Source organism: Volvox carteri, assembly GCF_000143455.1.
Source record: "Volvox carteri f. nagariensis unplaced genomic scaffold VOLCAscaffold_6, whole genome shotgun sequence".
Taxonomy (NCBI): Eukaryota; Viridiplantae; Chlorophyta; class Chlorophyceae; order Chlamydomonadales; family Volvocaceae; genus Volvox; species Volvox carteri.
The window spans coordinates 2,042,791-2,060,614 of NW_003307549.1; the positions used below are offsets into that span (position 1 = coordinate 2,042,791).

At 58.5% G+C, this 17,824-nt stretch overlaps 1 protein-coding gene across 1 annotated transcript; it reads left to right on the forward strand.

Annotated features, from left to right (window-relative positions):
* Positions 1–35: 35 nt before the first annotated feature.
* On the forward strand, positions 36–15,748 carry VOLCADRAFT_103501 (uncharacterized protein; the record flags this gene model as incomplete). The annotated part of the gene is made up of 27 exons (XM_002947377.1): positions 36–73; positions 151–187; positions 378–823; positions 1,152–1,257; positions 1,832–2,071; positions 2,333–2,621; positions 2,824–3,161; positions 3,678–3,863; positions 4,272–4,540; positions 5,042–5,303; positions 5,524–5,773; positions 5,929–6,204; positions 6,664–6,767; positions 6,864–7,100; positions 7,642–7,792; positions 8,110–8,600; positions 8,954–9,107; positions 9,412–9,618; positions 9,922–10,115; positions 10,706–10,927; positions 11,405–11,569; positions 12,118–12,196; positions 12,338–12,434; positions 12,780–12,984; positions 13,383–13,598; positions 13,895–14,070; positions 14,265–15,748. 27 exons carry the CDS (start codon positions 36–38, stop codon positions 14,548–14,550), a joined length of 5,721 nt encoding a protein of 1,906 aa, XP_002947423.1. The 3' UTR covers positions 14,551–15,748.
* Positions 15,749–17,824: the final 2,076 nt, after the last annotated feature.

Below are 17,824 nucleotides of genomic sequence, written 5' to 3' on the forward strand. Positions count from 1 at the left end.
GACTAATGGTGCAATAATAAACTGACGCCAGCTAGATGTCAGGCTTCGGACTCGCTGCGGAAATTGATGACGGGTGCGCTTGAACTGGTTTCGTTTAAAGCAGCCGTTCCAACAGCTCGTCGCCAACAATGCCCATCTTGTGCCCTGCAGCTCTTTGCCTGGACCGAGGGATGATTTTGGGCAGCAGGTAATGCTGTAATACTCTAGTTAACCAGAACTCCATGCTTCGCAGCTACCTTACCCTGGAGAGGTGACCATCTCAGCTCGCGAGGGCCTCCTAAAAGTGCTGGCCGACGAAATTAGTCCCGCACTACATCATATAAAACATGTCAACAATCGACTTTTAATTCGTGCCTACCAAACCTGCAAACCTGCAGGGGGCGTCTTCGGGATTCGTCGCTGAGGCAAGCCTTGGCGGTGGCATTCCGCCGGTGCAGCACCCGCGCAGTGCCTCAGGGCAGAGCGATCCCGTGCTTCCTGCGCAGCTGGTCCCAGGCAGGCGGAGGGCCCCCCAACTGGCCAACGACTTTGGCCTAGCAGCAGAAACATCGGGTCTGCATACAACACCGGAAGACCCAGATCCTAACTTTCCGGTACCAGACGCCCGAAAGGGCGGGAGGCCTATGGGAGGCGCAGCAGCTGCTGTAAACACTGCTGCCAGGCAGCCCAGGCGTGTTGGCCCCGTGGGAGGCAGAGAACGGCTTGCACAGCGCTCCGACCTCGATGCGGGCCTGGTTAAGGACAACACCAGACGACCTCAGCAGATACCGCCGACTGCGATGTACCCTCCGGACGATCTGGGTCCCGCGTCCACAGGTCCCGGGTGGGTGGGGTGGGGGACATAGGGCCCATAGCCGGCCTTGCCACCTCCACTGCCACCTCCGTGCCTAGTAACACAGGGGCCTACACGCATGTCCGTTAACCTGGCTATCCACGTCTTACGACAACTAAGCGCAAACCCGCTATGCGCTCCGACATGAGGGATAGTCCATCTTGCCTTTACGCCATCTGGGTCAAACGCACTTGGGCGTTCCTTGCACCACCACCACTCGTGTCGCCTATGCGCCGACTGCCTGGCTAGTCCTGAGCTGGATTACGGGGAGAGTAGTGCGGCCTAATGGAACCCAATCCCCGCTCCTCCATCCCGTCAGGTCGCCCTTTGAGGACCCCGCTGATCTGTTTGCGCGTACCAAGGCGCAGAAGCTGCTCAGTCGCCAGACTGCCTCGCGTCTCGCACAGCAGCAGCTAGACCGGCAGGTGGATGTCATGACACGGCGGCCGCCCTCACAGCAGGTAACACCTGGTTTAAGTGGCTAGTTGGTTGAGTTGACTGGCGGGCACGTTAGGCCGGGCAGTTTAGCAGGCTTGGTTGGCGGGCTGGAGGAGCCCTCTGTAGGCTGCGTTCGGAGCCACATGGGGCGAAGTATGCTGCATTGCAGCACACAGGCCATGGCTGTGGCTATGATGTCCATACGTTAGGACGGGGTGTAGAGTGTGCGTGTATATGTGTATTGGAAAGTCAAGGCATGTGGATGAAAAGGCAGTGTTTCAGTGATTCTTCATGGCCAAGTGGCCACCACGGTGGTCAAGAAATGTCCGATTGGGGGACATAGCTTCGGCAATAGGTAGAGGGGAGATACAGGGAGGTTTCAAGTGCTGTGGCTCTTGGTGGGATCATGTTTGGGCGAAAACACTGCGACTCCTGCCCCGTCCCATACTGCGCGTGGATCTGAATACAGATGGTTCAACACTCAATGCCCGTTATGCAAACGTTGTCCAGACGTACAAACCTTTGCCGTAAAACATTTATCTATCGTACACGTGCGTGCAGGACATGGAACGTGCTGCGGTCACCATCCAGCGCCACTACCGGGGCCACCGTGTGCGCAAGTCGCTGCCGCCGCAGGCGCCCATCTTCCGCCGCGGGGGCCCGCGGTCGAGGGCGGCGGCGGTGGGGCCGGCTGCGGTGGCCGCACCGGGCGTGCGCGATGAGCATTTTGGGCTGACGCCCGACCAACAAATGATGGGGAGGGTGCGGTTCGACCCGGGGACGAGCTTCGAGCCTCGACGGGTGGGTCCTCCTGCCGGGGATGGTACTTGGAGATGGGGAGGGCACACGTGGAGTAGTAAGCCACGTTGGGAACACGTCCGGGGCCACGTGACGGCGCTTGGACTGGGTTGGCTCGTTTGAGGTTTGCAGTCGCTTTGTCGTGCGTGGTAAGCCCGCAGCTTTTCGTTCCTTTCGGCGCTGAGGCTTAGACTTAACAGCCTCGCCCACAAGTCGGCTTACACGTTCCCACCTGCATTTCCTTCGATTGCCTCGGATTGCCAGGCGCTGCCCACCGTGCCCATCATCGACATCGACAGGATGCCCAAGTACGGCGTCCTGGTGCCGCCGCTGCCCCGCGCGGAGCGCCGCGCAGGTACCTTCATTGAGTACAATCGCGACACACACACCTTTGTTAAGAACCGTGACGTGTTGCGTGAGGCTCTGGAGCACCGGAGGGACTACTTGGAGCAACGGCCGCTGATTCAATGGGCGGAGTTCTCTGCCCGGCAGAAGCACCGCTATGCGCCCATTCCGCCGGACGCCAATCGCCGGGTGTTGCCGGAGACGCAGGGTAAGCAATGTATGTGTGTATATATATATATATATACATATGTGCGCATGTGTTGGACAGAGCAGTGTAGTTGCGTAGGATAAGAAAGGGAGGGGAGGTTGGGGTGTGGTTACTGGGGATGAGGGGAAGGACGAGCGCTTCAGTTCGTTAAGCAGCCTTTCAAAGCGTCCCTTGGCCCCCCTTTCTTCACGTCCCTTACCAGGCTACCGCCTGCGCATCCTTAAGGTCAGCGACATGCCCATCAACACAACCTTCGACGGCCGTACCTTTGAGTTCCAACTCGGCGTGTCTCTGTACGATGAGGCGTATGGCATTTTCTACGGCAACACGTGTTACAGCATGGCGGATACGTACGACCGGGGCCGCGCGGCGCAGCGCAACGCCATCGACCTGGACGTGTCTTTCGACGTGTATTACCACACGACGGTGTCTGACCCGCGTTGCATGGCGGTGGTTGAGGTGATCATGTTGGAGCGCATGCTGGACGGAGTGGTCAAGGGGCAGTACTCGCTGGGCTGGGCGCTGCTGCCGCTATTCAGGGTGAGGACCGGAGGAGGCGCGGGGGATGGGCCGGGCTACGTGAGAGGCGGGCTACGTGTGTCAGAGGAGTTGTGTGCAAGTGTGGTGGCGAGGGGTGATGGGGAGGGATTATTGCGCAGTGGTATGTAGGGGTGGTTTTGTGGAGTGAGAGTGAGTGGAGTTGAAGAGTCGTTGGTGTTGTGTACTGGACTATGGGAGGAGAGGGTGTAGTTCTTTTTGGCGGTGGGGGCGAGTTGTTCTAAGAGGGGTCGCGAGGACACGAGGCGGGGTCTTGTGGTGGTGTGCCAGCGTGAAGAGTGTAGTCTTGCTCTGTTTTAGAATAAGGGTGTAAGCTGTTGTGTGTTGTAGCATTCCACAGGAACGAACTAGAACCGGTAGCTGTGTCAATGCATCATCCCGCATGGCTTCAAACTAACCACTCCAGCCCTCTACCTTCCATTGCGTAGGGGGAACCCCCCCCCCCGAAGCGCTCCCCACTCCCGACCCCGTCCTCGTCCTCTCCATGCGTCTGTGCAGGTCTCCCAGAATCCTCTGCCTCCGGGATACCCCGCGGTGGGCGCCATGCAGCTGGATGATGTGCCGGGCCGCCCCATGGCTGCTCGCCTGATGGCGGGCACCCCCCGCTACCTGCTGTTCCGCAACGTGTACAATGAGGAGCTCAGGCCGCCCAAGGTCATACCCGACGCCACCATATTGTTCCAGGTATGTATGCACTGTGGTGAGGTGTGATGTGATGTGCGCGTCCTTGGTGGTGTTGCCCGTGTGCCGCGCTGTGCTGTGGCGCGTTGTTGACTCTGTCCAGGAGGTGTGGCACAACTGTGTGACCTGCAAAGAACACGGTGTCGCACGCACGTGTGCTGCACTGGTGTTGTGCGCGGCGTACAAAGTACAGCTCTCGAGCTGCCGAGCTGCCAGCGTTGAACTTTCGTAGATGACCGTGCCTGCCACGCTTGCATTTCACCTCTGGCTGCTGCAAGCGAATACTCCTCCGAGTTTCCACCCGTTGCAGCCCCACACGTCTCTCTCTTGACCTTTCCCGACCCCAACCTGCCATCGCACATCTTTGGTCGCGTTCGAAGCCCGTTCCTGCGCCCCCAAACGCACTCCCAGGCCGAGGTGTACCCCGCCATGGAGCCCTACATCCCCTTGCTCCCCGAGAACTTCCTGGTCACGTACAGCGACACCGTGCCGGGGCTGCGTCGCTTCGCCGCGTCCGGCCACCTATCCACCACCACCAAGACCGTCATCTCCTCCCTGGCTTCCCCCATGCTGAGCCCCACCTACTCGGTGATGCTGAGGCGGCTGCAGCTGGCGCTGCCCATGAGGGTGCATGACCTGCTCATGTCGCTGGATGCGAGGCATGGCATGGCGACGGGCTAGTGAGTGGGTGCAGGGGGGATGGATGAGTGGGCTGAGGAGGTGAGGGGAAGTTCCGGAGGAGGAGGGATGGCGGAGAGAGCGGAGAAGGGAGGTAAGGGGGGCACGAGGGGAGGCATAGCTGCCGGTTGGCGAGCGGGTGGGAGGCGGAAGGCTGTGTGGTGAAGGGGGGAAAGGCAGATGCTGAGGACGCAGAGTTTGATGGAGGGCATGGCCGAGGGGTTCCCTAGTGGGCAGGGTGAAGAGGGTGGGAGGGAAGGCCGTTAAAGGCAGAGTGCACGAACGATAGCGGATGGAATGGACGAATCCATTTTTAGACACGTGCACCAGTCGCACCATTAACTCGGCCTGGCCAAGACGTGGCATCACCTAGCAGCCAACCCACGCCGCTTCTACCTACTGCCTCCTCCAGCCAACCCCTCCTCCCCCCGCGTTCCCCCTCCGAACCCCCACTTTATCTCCCGTCCCCCTCCGTACACACACATACACACACGCGTCCTCAGCGTGCCGCCTCCCGGCACCACCGCGGCGCAGTCTCCCATCTACCAGTCTCCCTCCACCGGCTCCCTCACCTACACCATCCGCGTGTCGGTTCACAACGGCCGTACCTTCGTGGGCCCCGCCTACGAGCTGAACGACTTGACCCACCTGGACGTACCGGGCTGGAAGGTGCTGCAGGTGCCCACCCCGCACCCGGTGTTCGATTACGTGATGGCGGATGTGCTGGTGACCATTGTAGTGGAGCTGCTGGCGACACCACCGCAGGTAGGGCGGGGGGAAGGGCCGGGAAACGGGCCGGGAAGTGGGTTTGGGGGGGACGAGGAGGAGGACGTGGGTGTACAACCAAAACAAAGCCCCACTTTCCATTATGAACGTCTGTATATTATTTTGTTACCTCGCCTCGCGTGTGTTACTTCGCTGCTATCCTGCCGTTGCGTTGCATGGCCACGTCATCCCCACCCCTTTCCTCCTCCCTTCTACACAGGCGCCACCACCGCCAGGTTTAGCACCTCTACAATATCTGATCGGCTACACATCTTTCGTGCCCTTCTCCGACATTCGCGAGGACGGCAGCTCAGCCCACGTGGCTGTGGGGGTGCACCGCTACCAGCTCAGGCCACCCGTGCCGCTGTTGCTCCGAGACCAGCCGCCACTCAACTGGAGGGCCATGCTGGGAGACATGCTGAGCATGGATGTGCCGGAGCCGTTGGTGGAGTTCCAGCTGTTCGAGACGGGTGGGTGAGGGTGTGGAGAGTGCGTGCGGACGGCCGTGTGCGTGCATGTGGCGCGTGTATGCGTACAACTCTCCCGTCCCATCCTGACCCCCACCTGCAACGCGTCAGGCGCCACTCACCCCACCTCCCAACCGCCCTCACCGTTTCCCCGGCAGCCCGCACACCCATCTTGCCGCCCCTGAAGAAGGTCTTTGCGGTAATCGAAGCTCAGCGCGAGGAGGAGGCCCAGATGGGCGACCAGCCCCTGGAGCAGCTGCTACAGCCTGTTCCAGTACCCGGGCAGATACAGCCACCCCCCGAGGTCAACGAGGTGGACCCACATGCGCGGGAGTCGCCCCCGCTGCCACTTCAGCCGGCGTTCGGGATGGAGGAGGCGGGCCTGGAGCGAGTTCCCTCGGGGGATGTGATAATTCAGAGCAGGAGAAGCTTGGGTGGGTGTGTTGAACTGTATGGTGGATAGGCTTGGTGGCGTGCAATGGTCCTACGGGGAAGGGGTTGGGGAATGGAATGAGAAGGGGTGGTGGTGGTGGTGGGTTAAGAACGGATTAGAATGTGCGGGGCCCGCATTTGCGATACAGGTGACGGGGCTAGTAACTAACCAACTCCCACATCTTTCCCACCACATGCTTTCACCCTCTGGAGCCCCTGGCTAGATCCTTCTCGAAATTAAGATCCCACTCCCCAACCTCCATGGCCCTTCCCTTCACTCCTCATCCCCCCTCCTCCTCTCCCTTTCTCATGGTCCCTCCCTGTTTTTCTTACCTTCCACTGGCAGCTAGCCCTTCTCCTCGTTTACTCTGCTCACAACTCTCTCCTTCGGCAGTGGGCTCTTTGCTGCTTCCATATTTGCATATGATTTCCCCCCTTTCATGGCCCCCTCCCACTTCCAGGTTCCAACCGGGATTACGTGCTCCCCCCCGAGCTGACCGAGCTGACTGCCGCCATGCAGCGACAACTGGAGCTACTCACCCGGGCTGTGGACGAACTCAAGGACGTAAGTCAGCCAGCTGTGGTCTCCCACCAGTTCCGCCACCATTCCATCCTGCCCAACCTACCTTGCACCCGCCTTCCATCCTGTCTCTCCTCCCAGCGGCCTATCCGTTCGTATGGCTGTTCGCTGTTCGCTAAGCTGTCTTTCTGTCCGTCTGTCGGTTTATCTGTCAACGTGCGGCTGTGTCCGCAGGAGCGCAAGTCCTTGCGGAACTCCCTCCTGACGCTCACGGACCGCCAGGGACTGCCGGACGACGTCAACCCCCGCGACAACGCCGCAGCGGCGGTGCAGCGCTATTACGATGCACAGCGAGATAGGAGGGGCACCGGAGCACAGGTGCGTGCGTATGTATGTGTGTGCGTGTGTTTCGCAAAGGCCAAGTGACCATTGCGGTCAGGCGATAGTCAAAAAGGCCCCATGGGCAGTTTAAGGGAGGATTTTTGGGGGGAAAGGAGAAGAAGTTAATTAGTACTCTTTTCCCCCCTCGGACGAGCTAACAAGAAGTGAGCGGATGGCAAGCGAACGAGGAGTGAGCCAAGGTGTGACAAAAGCAAGCAAGGAGTAAGGCGTGTATGCGTGGCAGAGAGTGGGCGCGTGGCGCTGAGAAAGCAAACGTGCCCACGCCCACGCCAAGGCCTTACTGCTGCCAGTCCGCGTGTCCGGAGCAACGGCACTCTCCCACTTTGCAACTTGCCTGGGCGCCACATATACCATTCTTTGGCCAAATGCCTGCGTCGCGCCTCCGCTAGCGTGCTTCCTTTATCATGCCTCTGCCCAACCAGCGTGCATTAGTCCCTCCCGTGGTCGTAGTCCTGACTCTCCTCTCTCTCCACCTCCCCTCCCTCCTCCTTCCCCTCCCACTCCCTCCCCCCCCCAGCCTACCCCCGAGGAGCTTAAGCGCTTCTTGGACATGGAGCCCACTCGCAACTTCGGGGATCAGGCCATGTTCAGCGGGGCTCAGGCACCAGACGGCAAGATGCCCGGGTCAGCACCCTCCAGGGTGCTGCTGCAGCAGCTGCACGACGCGGGTAAGGCAGTAGCGGCCGGGGGCCCAGACCAGGTCAGGGGAGAGGAGGGGTGTGTTGGGAAGGGGGCCAAACCTGCTCTCCGGAAGGGTTGGAGCTCCGAGGGGGATGGGGCAAGCGGGCGCGGCGCTGGCATCATCCGTGTTATACCGTCATCTGATCGTGCACGAAGCGCCAGACCAACTGTAACAAGGGAGTTGTCATTCACCATTCATTTTGCTTACTATTCGTGTTAAAACATTAGAGCTCTGGGACCCGCACGCGCACATCGCAACTCCACCGCAGTATGCTTACTGACTTGCCATGGCTCCACCGTGCAGGCATGCTCGACGCGCTGCCGGGCGACGTCCAGGCCATCCTGCGCCGCCGCGGCCCGCCGCCGCGCGGCCCCTCCGCCATGCCGTACGACCTTGCCATCGAGGCCCGGGACCCACGGGTCGCCTCCGACATCGTACTGCAGTTCCTGGCGTACCGGCATCACGACACGCTCAACGCGCCGGTCAACCTCAAATCGCTCTACCTTACCTTCCAGTTCTATCACTTCCCGCCTACCACCAGCGAAATGGGTTTTCTGGTGCCGGTTCGGTTGGAAGACGACGCAGTGGATTCGACCAGCGTTATTGTACCGGCGGATCCGGCGAAGAAGGGCGCGGGGCTGGTGCTTAAGTTTGAGGTGGACGGCGGCGCGGAGCCAGTGCCGTCGGGGCAGACGGCGCAGCAGGCGGGCTTTGAAGCGGCCATGGCGTTTGCGCAGTACCTGGCGCATAAGACGTTGCACCTGGATGTGTGGGACGGGGAGTCGTTGTTGCAGGTACGTGGGCTTACGAGCTCTGTGTTGGGAAGGGAATCTTGCTTGCGTCAATTGCTTGGTGGAGGTGGAGGTGCAGGGGTAAGGACGTGTGAGAAATGGGTCGGTTGTTGATTTAAGCGGTTGGATGTTTGTCTGTTTGGTTGGTTGCTGGCTTATATACACATGTGGATACACATGTTATCTCCAGATGTACACGCAACACAGTTGCTGGCCTTTACTTCAAAGGCCCTGCCTTGAGTCCGCGGATTTTCCTTCCAAGCACCCATCCTCCTCCAAATTTAGACTCTAGGGTTTTACACTCCCCCCCTTCCCCCTCCCGTATCCCCCCCTCCCACTTCCCTCCCCACAAACAGATCGGCACTGCGTCAGTCGACCTGCAGTCCCTACTCCGTCAGGGTCGGGACTTCTCCGAGCTGCTGGTGGAGGTGCCTATTTTGGATCAGGCGGCAGTGGCACCCTCCCTGCAGGGTCAGAGCTTCGCTGAAGCAGCTTACAACCCAAACACAGGTGGGTGCCCGGGCTGGCGGAAGAGTCCCTGGGCCGGGGTCTGTATAATCCTTCCTGGAATTTTTCCTTGTGGGGTTCGAAACTTCGAAACCTGGTTGAAAGACATGTTGAAAGCACTTATAAGTATCCAACCACGTACTGCCACCTTCCGCAGTCTGCCTTTTCTACGACCCTGCCCCAGCCCACCCTAGCCCACCCCACCCGCATACGCATACGCATACGCAAATTTTGACAATCAATAGAACGTGAAAACCAAATACGCATGCCAACAAACACCGTCACATCCCCACTCCCCCAACCCCAGGTCAGAACGACTCCAAGGCTACCGTCATCTCCCGGGGCTCGATTGTGCTGCGGGCTCTCAACCTGGGCCGGGACTCCCGCAACTCGGACGCCAAGCTGCCCGAGTTCGACGACGCACACAACCGGCCCAACAAGAAGAGGGTGCGGGCCAAGCCCGCCTGGGAGATACCGCAGTCACCCATCGCCAGGGAGCTGGCGGCGGGTCCGGGTGGGTGCATGGGTGTATATGGGGGCCCGGCCCTGGGTGGCTATGGGTGAGTGGGCCGTAAACCTGTAATTGGTTTGGGTACGGGCAAATGGGCGAATGGAATATATTGGATGGGTGGATCGGCAACGGACTAATACTTTTACGACGGACCAGGCGATGCGCTGCCCGCGTGCAACGAACCCTGCTTCGCTTTGACTTACCTCGCTTTATTTTGGCGCTTCGATTCATTTCGGAATTTGTTTTTGAAGCGGCTGGCTTCGTGTTTTTGCGCGCCGCGTCTGTCTACGTGTCTTTCCGCCGCAGCGGCCGGCATGGCAGCATCCCCCGGAGGCGGCGGGTCCGCGGCGTTCGTTGCCGCCCCCTTCGGTGCACCGGTGGGTCCGGGCCTGGCCCCTCCTTATGAGGACATGAAGCTGCGCATCCTGGAGAACAGTCACCGCAAGAGCGCACGAGTGCAGCAGTACCTGAAGCTGGAGGACGTGGACGTGACCGGCGGGGTAAGGGTTGGGAGTTTGTTTGGTTGACTTGCTGGCGGACGGACGGCTGGGCTGGCGGACAGGCCCATGAGCGGAAGTAACTTGAAAACGGGACGGGTTGGAGCAGCGGGGGAGTTGGGGATGGATCCAGAAGAGAAGACAGCGAGAAATAGGTGTAGCCATGGGGGGGATTGGGCGGAGTGGCAGAGAGCTGGGGTGGGGCACCTCTGGTGTTCTGAACAACGGCAATGAAGTGGACCCAGATCGACATCGCACTTGTTGAGAGGTGATCTTAGCAATCAGGACTGAACGACACACCTCGTCGTCGCATATCCACTGCGGTAATTGTACACAGCGACGCATTGCCACGATAATTGCACTACGGTAATCCTTAGGGTTGTTACCGTACCTTACCGTACTCCGCAATAGACCGTTCATGGTTCACGGTTCGCTCACACCTCTTCCCAGGGCTACGGTACCTGTATCTGATCCCAGGCCTGAGCTGTAGTGAGAGGCCACTTGGTGAATCAATGACGTTGCAGTGAATCACAGAATGCTGTGCGTGGCCACCCATGCTGCTCTCTCTCTCCCTCTCTCTCTATCTGTCGCAGGGTGTTCGTCAGTCGGGGTACTCCGCTGGTCGGGAGGATCAGTTCCGGAGGGTCCAAAAGCAGCTCCTGGCGGACGTAACGGCGGCGCGAGGTCGCCGCAAACATGAGTTCATCTTAGAGCAGCTGCGCAAGAGCATGGTTACAAGGCGCGTGGTACGGCCGGCGTACGGAGAGGTGCTGGTGTACGAGCACGAGTTTCAAAATCCGTACAGCCATGAGCAGGTGAGTACGGGTGCCGTGCGAGTTGGGTTAAGTGGGGAGGTGCAGGGGGAGGGAGGGGACGAGGGACAGGGATGGAATGGGGCCCTGGTAAAGTGCATTCGGGGACCCGGTGGGCCCTCCGGCCCTCTGCAAGACAGAACTGCGGCAGCGTCACAGCGCGTTGCGTTTTCCCGTTGCATGTGCCTTGGATGCGTAAGAGGGGCGCAGGCGACGTTTGCTGCTGCTGGTGTGTGTGACCCGTGTCCTTGCGAGCATCATATGCACCGTGTACCCCTCTCCTCCCATCCTCCCCTGGATACCCTACCGCAACCCACGTAAGCCAAAAGCACCCCTACCCCTACCCCTGCCCAACCCAACCATATCTTCCTTCACTGCTACCTTTGAATTTTACCAATGCCAAATACATTCCACCCACCGTCTTCACCGTCCACCCCAGCGTCCCTCTTGATTAACCTGCTAACTAACCTGCTTATTCAGACGTTCGAGTTGCGCATCAGCAAGCCCACGGAGGTGTCGGTGCTCTCCCGGATGGAGGACTACCGGGCTCTGAGGGCCGCCAATGCCAGGTTCCTGGGTACCGTGTCGCAACCGGTGGGGCCGCTGGAGCAGGAGATTATGAGCGGGAACAGGATATACTTGCAGGTGGGGAAGAGAGGCGTGTGTGTGTGGGGGTGGGCGGAGTGAACAGGGCAGAACCGGCGGGCTTGCGTGTGCTGTATGGTTGGGGGCAGGTGCTTGGTCGAAAACTACCAACTACAACGCTCTTGCTGCTTGTATGCCGATCGCGCTCCGGTACTACCACCTCCGTATGTCTCGAAATGGAAAGGACGCCGAACAGGAAAGGTCGGAAGGAAGTGTACAGTAGGGGAAGTGTACAGCGATGCATAACGCTGCGATTGGACTGACCTTCATCCTGTGCCGGGGCCCCATCTTGTGTTCTCGCCCCTCTCTTGTACCCTGTCCTGGCCATGTCTGCCCTCTGCTGCCCGCCTCCCCATCCGAAGTCGCCGCTTCCTCTGTGCCTCATTCCTTCCATTGCCTTCCCCAGGTCCCTGCCCGCCACCGTTACATATACGCGTCGGGTCCATGTTGTAATGAAGGAAATCCGGTTTCCTGCTGAAATCGCTTTCGGGACCGTTTTCTTCATGTAAACAACAACTCCCTTTAATACCCGAAACGAATCCACGCAGGCACACGAGCGCATCACGCTACCGTTCCGGCTGCAGTCCTTCGAGCCCCCGGATGGATACAAGAGCAGCGTCCTGACGGGTGAGCCGCAGCCCCTTCACCACTCGCTGGCGGCAAAGGTGCGAAGCTCGGCAGCTGCGGCTAGCCGCGGCAGTCCAGCGCGACCGGGTGCTGGCGGTGCCGCCACCGCTGCCAGCCCGGGCCTCCCCTCGGGTCATACAGTGGCCATCGAAATGATCAGCACCAAGGACGATGTGCCTGTATCGGTTTTGGAGCTGGAGGTGGTGCCCCGACCCATCATCATCGACCGCACCTTCAGGTGTGGTATGAAGTCTGTGTAAAGGACGGGGAGGAAGCGATGCGATGCAACACAGCGTGATTTCACATGAAGCGACGCGACGTGGCGTGGCGTCGTGCCATGCCAGGTTCGCATCGCTTGGCTTGGCCTACTCCTACCCTATCCAGGTCCCCTCGCGGTCAGCAGCTGCGTTGCTGTGGTGAGGTGCTGTTACTGTTAGCCAACTCCCCCACTCCCTCTTTCTTCTGCTGCTTTCTCGCTATCGGCTGCAACAGCACGTAACACCGTCCCCACCCATGTCCTCCGGCCACCACCCCAACATCGATTCCCCCACCTCCCCCACCTCCTTCATCCAATCCCACTCAGGTACTACCAGCCCGAGCAGCAGCTGCTGCGCACCACCGTCAAGCTGCGCAACCTGCCGGGGGCTCAGGCCTCCTACCTGGCCGCGGCACCTGGCGCCCTCCGTCACGTGTGTGCCGCCTGCAGCAACCCGGACGTCATTCTGGGGGTGGGCAGTAGTGCCCTCACGGGGGGCCCTGATCGAGATGAGCTCTACATCAAATACAAGGTGGGTATTGTGAATTATTAGTGCTAGGAGGACCATTGAGGAGTTTTAGGATTCTTGCTGGGTCTCTCTCCTACTAGGGCTTTCGATCCCTGAGTTTGAGGGCGATTTGACGAGATTTCTGTGCTGATACAATCCATGCTGTGCATTCCATGCCGAGCGTTTCCGAGGATTATGTTCGTTTTACATCACTTTGACGCGCTCCCCCTCAAGGGCACCATTGCCTGGCCTCCCCTCTGCAGGCGATAAAAACATCTTGCCCTGACTTCGCGTCGCAGCTTTATCTTTTCTTTTGGCGTATCCCTTGCTTGTCCCGTTCTTTCCTCCCTTGTTCCGAAACATCTATGGTAATACCGACATAACATCAACAACTACCAACAAACGGACGACAACGCCCCAAGGTCGGCGCCGCCCCAGAAGTGGCCCACTTCTACGTACTGCTCTACCTGGACCGTCTCATGGCTCGACCGGTGGAGGTGTGGCAGGTGTTCGTGCACTCCCTGCGCAAGGTGGACATGCGCGCCATGATCGGACAGACCAGCCAGGCCAGTGTGGTGGTGAGGGGCGTCATATCGCGCCGAGTGGCGGCCTACAACACGCATCCTGACGAGCTGCAGGTGCGGGGAAGACTGCGTGGGTTGTGCGGACTGGTGCCCCTGCGGAGCCCGTGGGTGTGTAGGCGGTGAATTGCTGACTGTCTGACTGACGGGTAGCGCTCATCTGCCCTTCGGCCTATGGCTTTACCTGGTTGCTCCCTTACATCCCTTTCATGAATTGCAAACCTGCCTGACTCGCTTTAAAACCCGAACCCCAAACCTCAGCCTCTTGTTTAAACCTATACCCAGACTTAAGGTAAACTCCTGACGTGTCAGCCGTTGTTAACCCCATGCTTTCCCTCTTCCGGATCCTGCAGGTGTCCCCGGATTCGTTCGTTTTGGTGGGTGGCGCTCTCACTGAGCTGCTGCTGAGCTTCAGACCGGTGGCCGTGGGTCTGAAGGACATCAAGATCAACATCGTAGACAACGAGTCCCGGGAGCTGGTGTACGCGCTGCTGGTCAGCGCGGAGGCACAGGGACCGCTCATCACCAGGTGGTTGGGTGGGAAGGCTCTTTCCCTAAGGAAGAAGATTTGTTTGAACTCTCAGCACCCCCAACAATGCTCCGCGCACTTATCCGGATGCGGACAAATTTCACGGCGCCGTCTACCTATACCGTACACACCAGGGATACCACCGTACATTGTAAACTTGTAACCATCACCGCGGTTTTAAAATGCATCCGCAGGACCTTTGAAGTGGAGCTTCCAGTGGGGACCGTGGCCAACAAGAAGATCACCTACACCAATCCATATGCGCACTACCGCGTCTTCACGCTGCGTTCCAACCAGCCCTGGCTCGTGCATTTCACGCCACCACGGCTGCAAATGCCCGCCGGCGCCACACGGCCGGTGGGCCTGACGTTTGACGCGCGCGCTGCCACCACAGGCATTGTAGACGTGCTCGTGTTTGTAAACGATGACGAGGACAAGACGGAGGAGTGCCTTAAAGTCCGGGTGCGAATTTACAAGTGAAGATGATGACATGATGGGTTCTGTACGGCGCTGAGGGAGGGGAACGGGTTGCTGACGAGAGGAGAGGATTTGCGTGAAAAACACCTCCAGCCACACGCTAGGGGAATGCTTTGCACATATGGTTGGGCCGGGTAAGAGATGCACTGCGTTTCTCACGGCTGGATGTGACTTGGTTGATGGTGTGCGGCGGCGGTCATTGAGGATGTTGTCGACTTTCCTGTGGGAGCTGATGAACAGTACTGAACCAGGTTAGCTTCCCAGCTGCCATGTTGGGTGACTTTGGCAGCCTGTGTGCGTGGATGCACCCCCGTTTGGAGGAATAGCCGCCTCCGTCGTCGTCGTCGTCGAAGGAGACGTGAATGCGGGAGGAGCTTCACCGGCTGCTGGTTCCCTTCCGTCTCCACATCCTGCGACTTGGTGTGCGCTGACTGACTGAGCTGACCGAGTTGACGTTATTCCGAAGAACCTGGTGTGTGACCGACCGATAATGTGCAGGGCACAGTGCTACAGTCTATAAGTGCAGTCATAAGAGCCAAGTTATAGGGGTGTAAAATACTAAGTACGCGCAAGATTGCGAACGCTGAGTTTCCGCTTCAAGCGCATGTACAACAGGCATACATGCGTGTTTAAAAATACGCATATGTGCACAGCTACAGACAAAAACACACAGGCGGGGTTTGCACTGAGGACCGTTCGTGTCCACTGTAACCCGTACGAATCACTAAAACCACACATCCAGAACGCGACGAGCAGCGCGACCAGCATACTTTGCATAAATTTATAGCCCAGCGGATTCAGAAAATGGTGAAAAGCAACAATAGGGGCAGGCGGCTGGCAGAGGTTAAGGCCTGGCTTCTGCTCCCGTCGCGTCCCAGCGCGTCCGGGTTCAAATCCGCCTGCCGACCTCTCGGGGTGTTTGAGAGGTGATGAAATGGGAGGTGGCCCCCCATCTTGTGGACGGTGTAGGACGTGATAAAATCAACTCGCGAGCTGACCAGGAACTAAGTTGACGCGCCGTTGATCCGCTAGATTTGGTTGGATGCTGGTGGTGAGCTGCCAAACTCAAAGAGTACACTCTGAAGTCGGATGGGGTGAATGGCTTAGGGTGCCCCTCTAGCAGGGGAGAGCAGGGAACTGCCTCGGGAAGGAGGCCACTGGTGAAGCTTAACCACCCTGTAACAACATCAACATCAACAATAACCGGTGCTACCGCAGCCCCCCAACCTAATCCAGCACCCCTAGGGGGAATTGTCGGTACAAAACATATTCGTCAATTGTTTCTCGCTCTCGCTCCCTCAGATGTGTGAAACAGGGGGGTATATCTTCACCCGTGGCAGCTACCCTGCGAAACCCTGCCCTCCCCGGTATTTCGGGGCACCCTCATCCAGTCACCCTAGTTAACATCTCAGTGGATCACTCAGGTTCCGCACCCACCACCAGCATCCAACGGAATCTACCGGGTCGACAGCGGCCCAACTCCATTCCTGGCCGGCTCGCAGGTTAACTTTATCCCAGGTCACCACCGTCCATCAACTAGGGGCGCAATACCTTCCACCATCCGAAGGATTTTCGACCCTGACAGGTCTCCATCCCGGGATCTACCAGGCGCAATGGTCGCGCGATGGCAGTAGTGCTTTAACTTGTGTAGTGCCTAACCCTCAGATGTTAGGTGGGCGGCGCATGAGCTTGACCAAGCCCTCTGGTGATATCATTCCGCTAAGCAGGTAAAGATGAACGCGTGGCCAACCGCAAAGTAGGCAAGACGAAACTTCCAACGTCAACGAGGACAGCCATCAGGAGGGACTCAGATTCTCTACATAACCCCTGTGACATTTCGCTTTATTCACCGCCTTTCATTCGTCAAGTAACGTTAAACAAGAGAGAGGTGTACAACGCAGGGAAAAGGACGGCAACGTCCGAAGTCCAAGAGCAGTCAGCATCGGGAAACGGGCTGCCTGCCTTCCTGGCCCCTTGCCACGAATAAGGGGGCAGACATACATAACTCACTTCCCATTTGCGTAGCAACAGGTATATGCCTGCACGCATTCGTGGCACTATACAATTCTTCGCATTACCGTCCACCACCACCATCATCGCCACGGACACTACTCCCTCCTAGTTGCCCCTTTTTCCTCTCCCCGGAGCTCTCCCTCCCTCCCGACGCAGCATGCGCGGTCACAACCACGCTTTGCATTCACAACGGTCCAAAAATCGGTCTGGCACACGAACACTGTCCGTGCACACATGAATGAGGACACACAACAAAGGGCGGGCAAGGTTTTGTGCGTGTGTGTGTATGAAATAGAGCCAGAGTGGGACAAGTTAAGAGACCGACCTGGGGTTCAAGGCATGATATGTACTGCCGCCGCGCGAAGAAAGCCCGTTGGGGCGCACGCGCCTCCCTTCCCCCCCAAAGCCGGATGCGGCACCTGTGACTAAATGGCGGGTGCTTCCTCTTCAACGCGTTAGAGGCACGTCACGTCATCAAGATGCTGCTGACCGTATGCAGCCAAAGCATACTCAAGTTCACAGACAGTCACTTCACGGATGCTATCCGAACGTGATTGCATGCATCGGATTGTACAAATGGTATGGCTACGTATTCATACCGACGCGCGTGCGTAAAGTGATCAGTGTACGGTGTAAAAATGGCGACATGGCCTGAACGCGGTCAGCGTCCTTACGACTCCCGTACATACGGACTAGGATTCTTACTACAACGGCAAGACAAGATGCCGGCAGCACCTAGGGTAATCGTTTCAACCTCAGGGCTAACGCCACAATGCGCTGTAAAGACAGGAGAAAAGTATCGTACACTGCAGTACAAGTACGGCAATCTAAGGGTGCATGGTCGGCACCCGGTGGCTTTAACGAAAAACACTTTCCCAGTGCAGACCAACAGCGCAAAAGACCCATGCTGGTGCTACAAGGTCGCGCTCGGTGCAGCAAACACAGTGATCACGAGCAAACCCTCACAAGCACGATATCCCGTTAGCAGTATCCTGTACTTAAATCCACGCGGACGCGCAGACACAATTAATTTTCAAGGGAATCCATGCGTACACACTATTAGGACTTCAGGGATGCCTCCACCTACGACGTCAACAGCCAAACAGACCACCACTCGCGAATCGCGCGTCAGTTGAACCAGCACCAGACGGAAATCGAGGCCATCGGGATGCCGATGACCCAATCAATCCAGTAATCTTCAAAAACAGCGGCGGTGAGCACCAGCACGCAACAAACACACTGACGAGCGGGCGGAGGCCCAGCT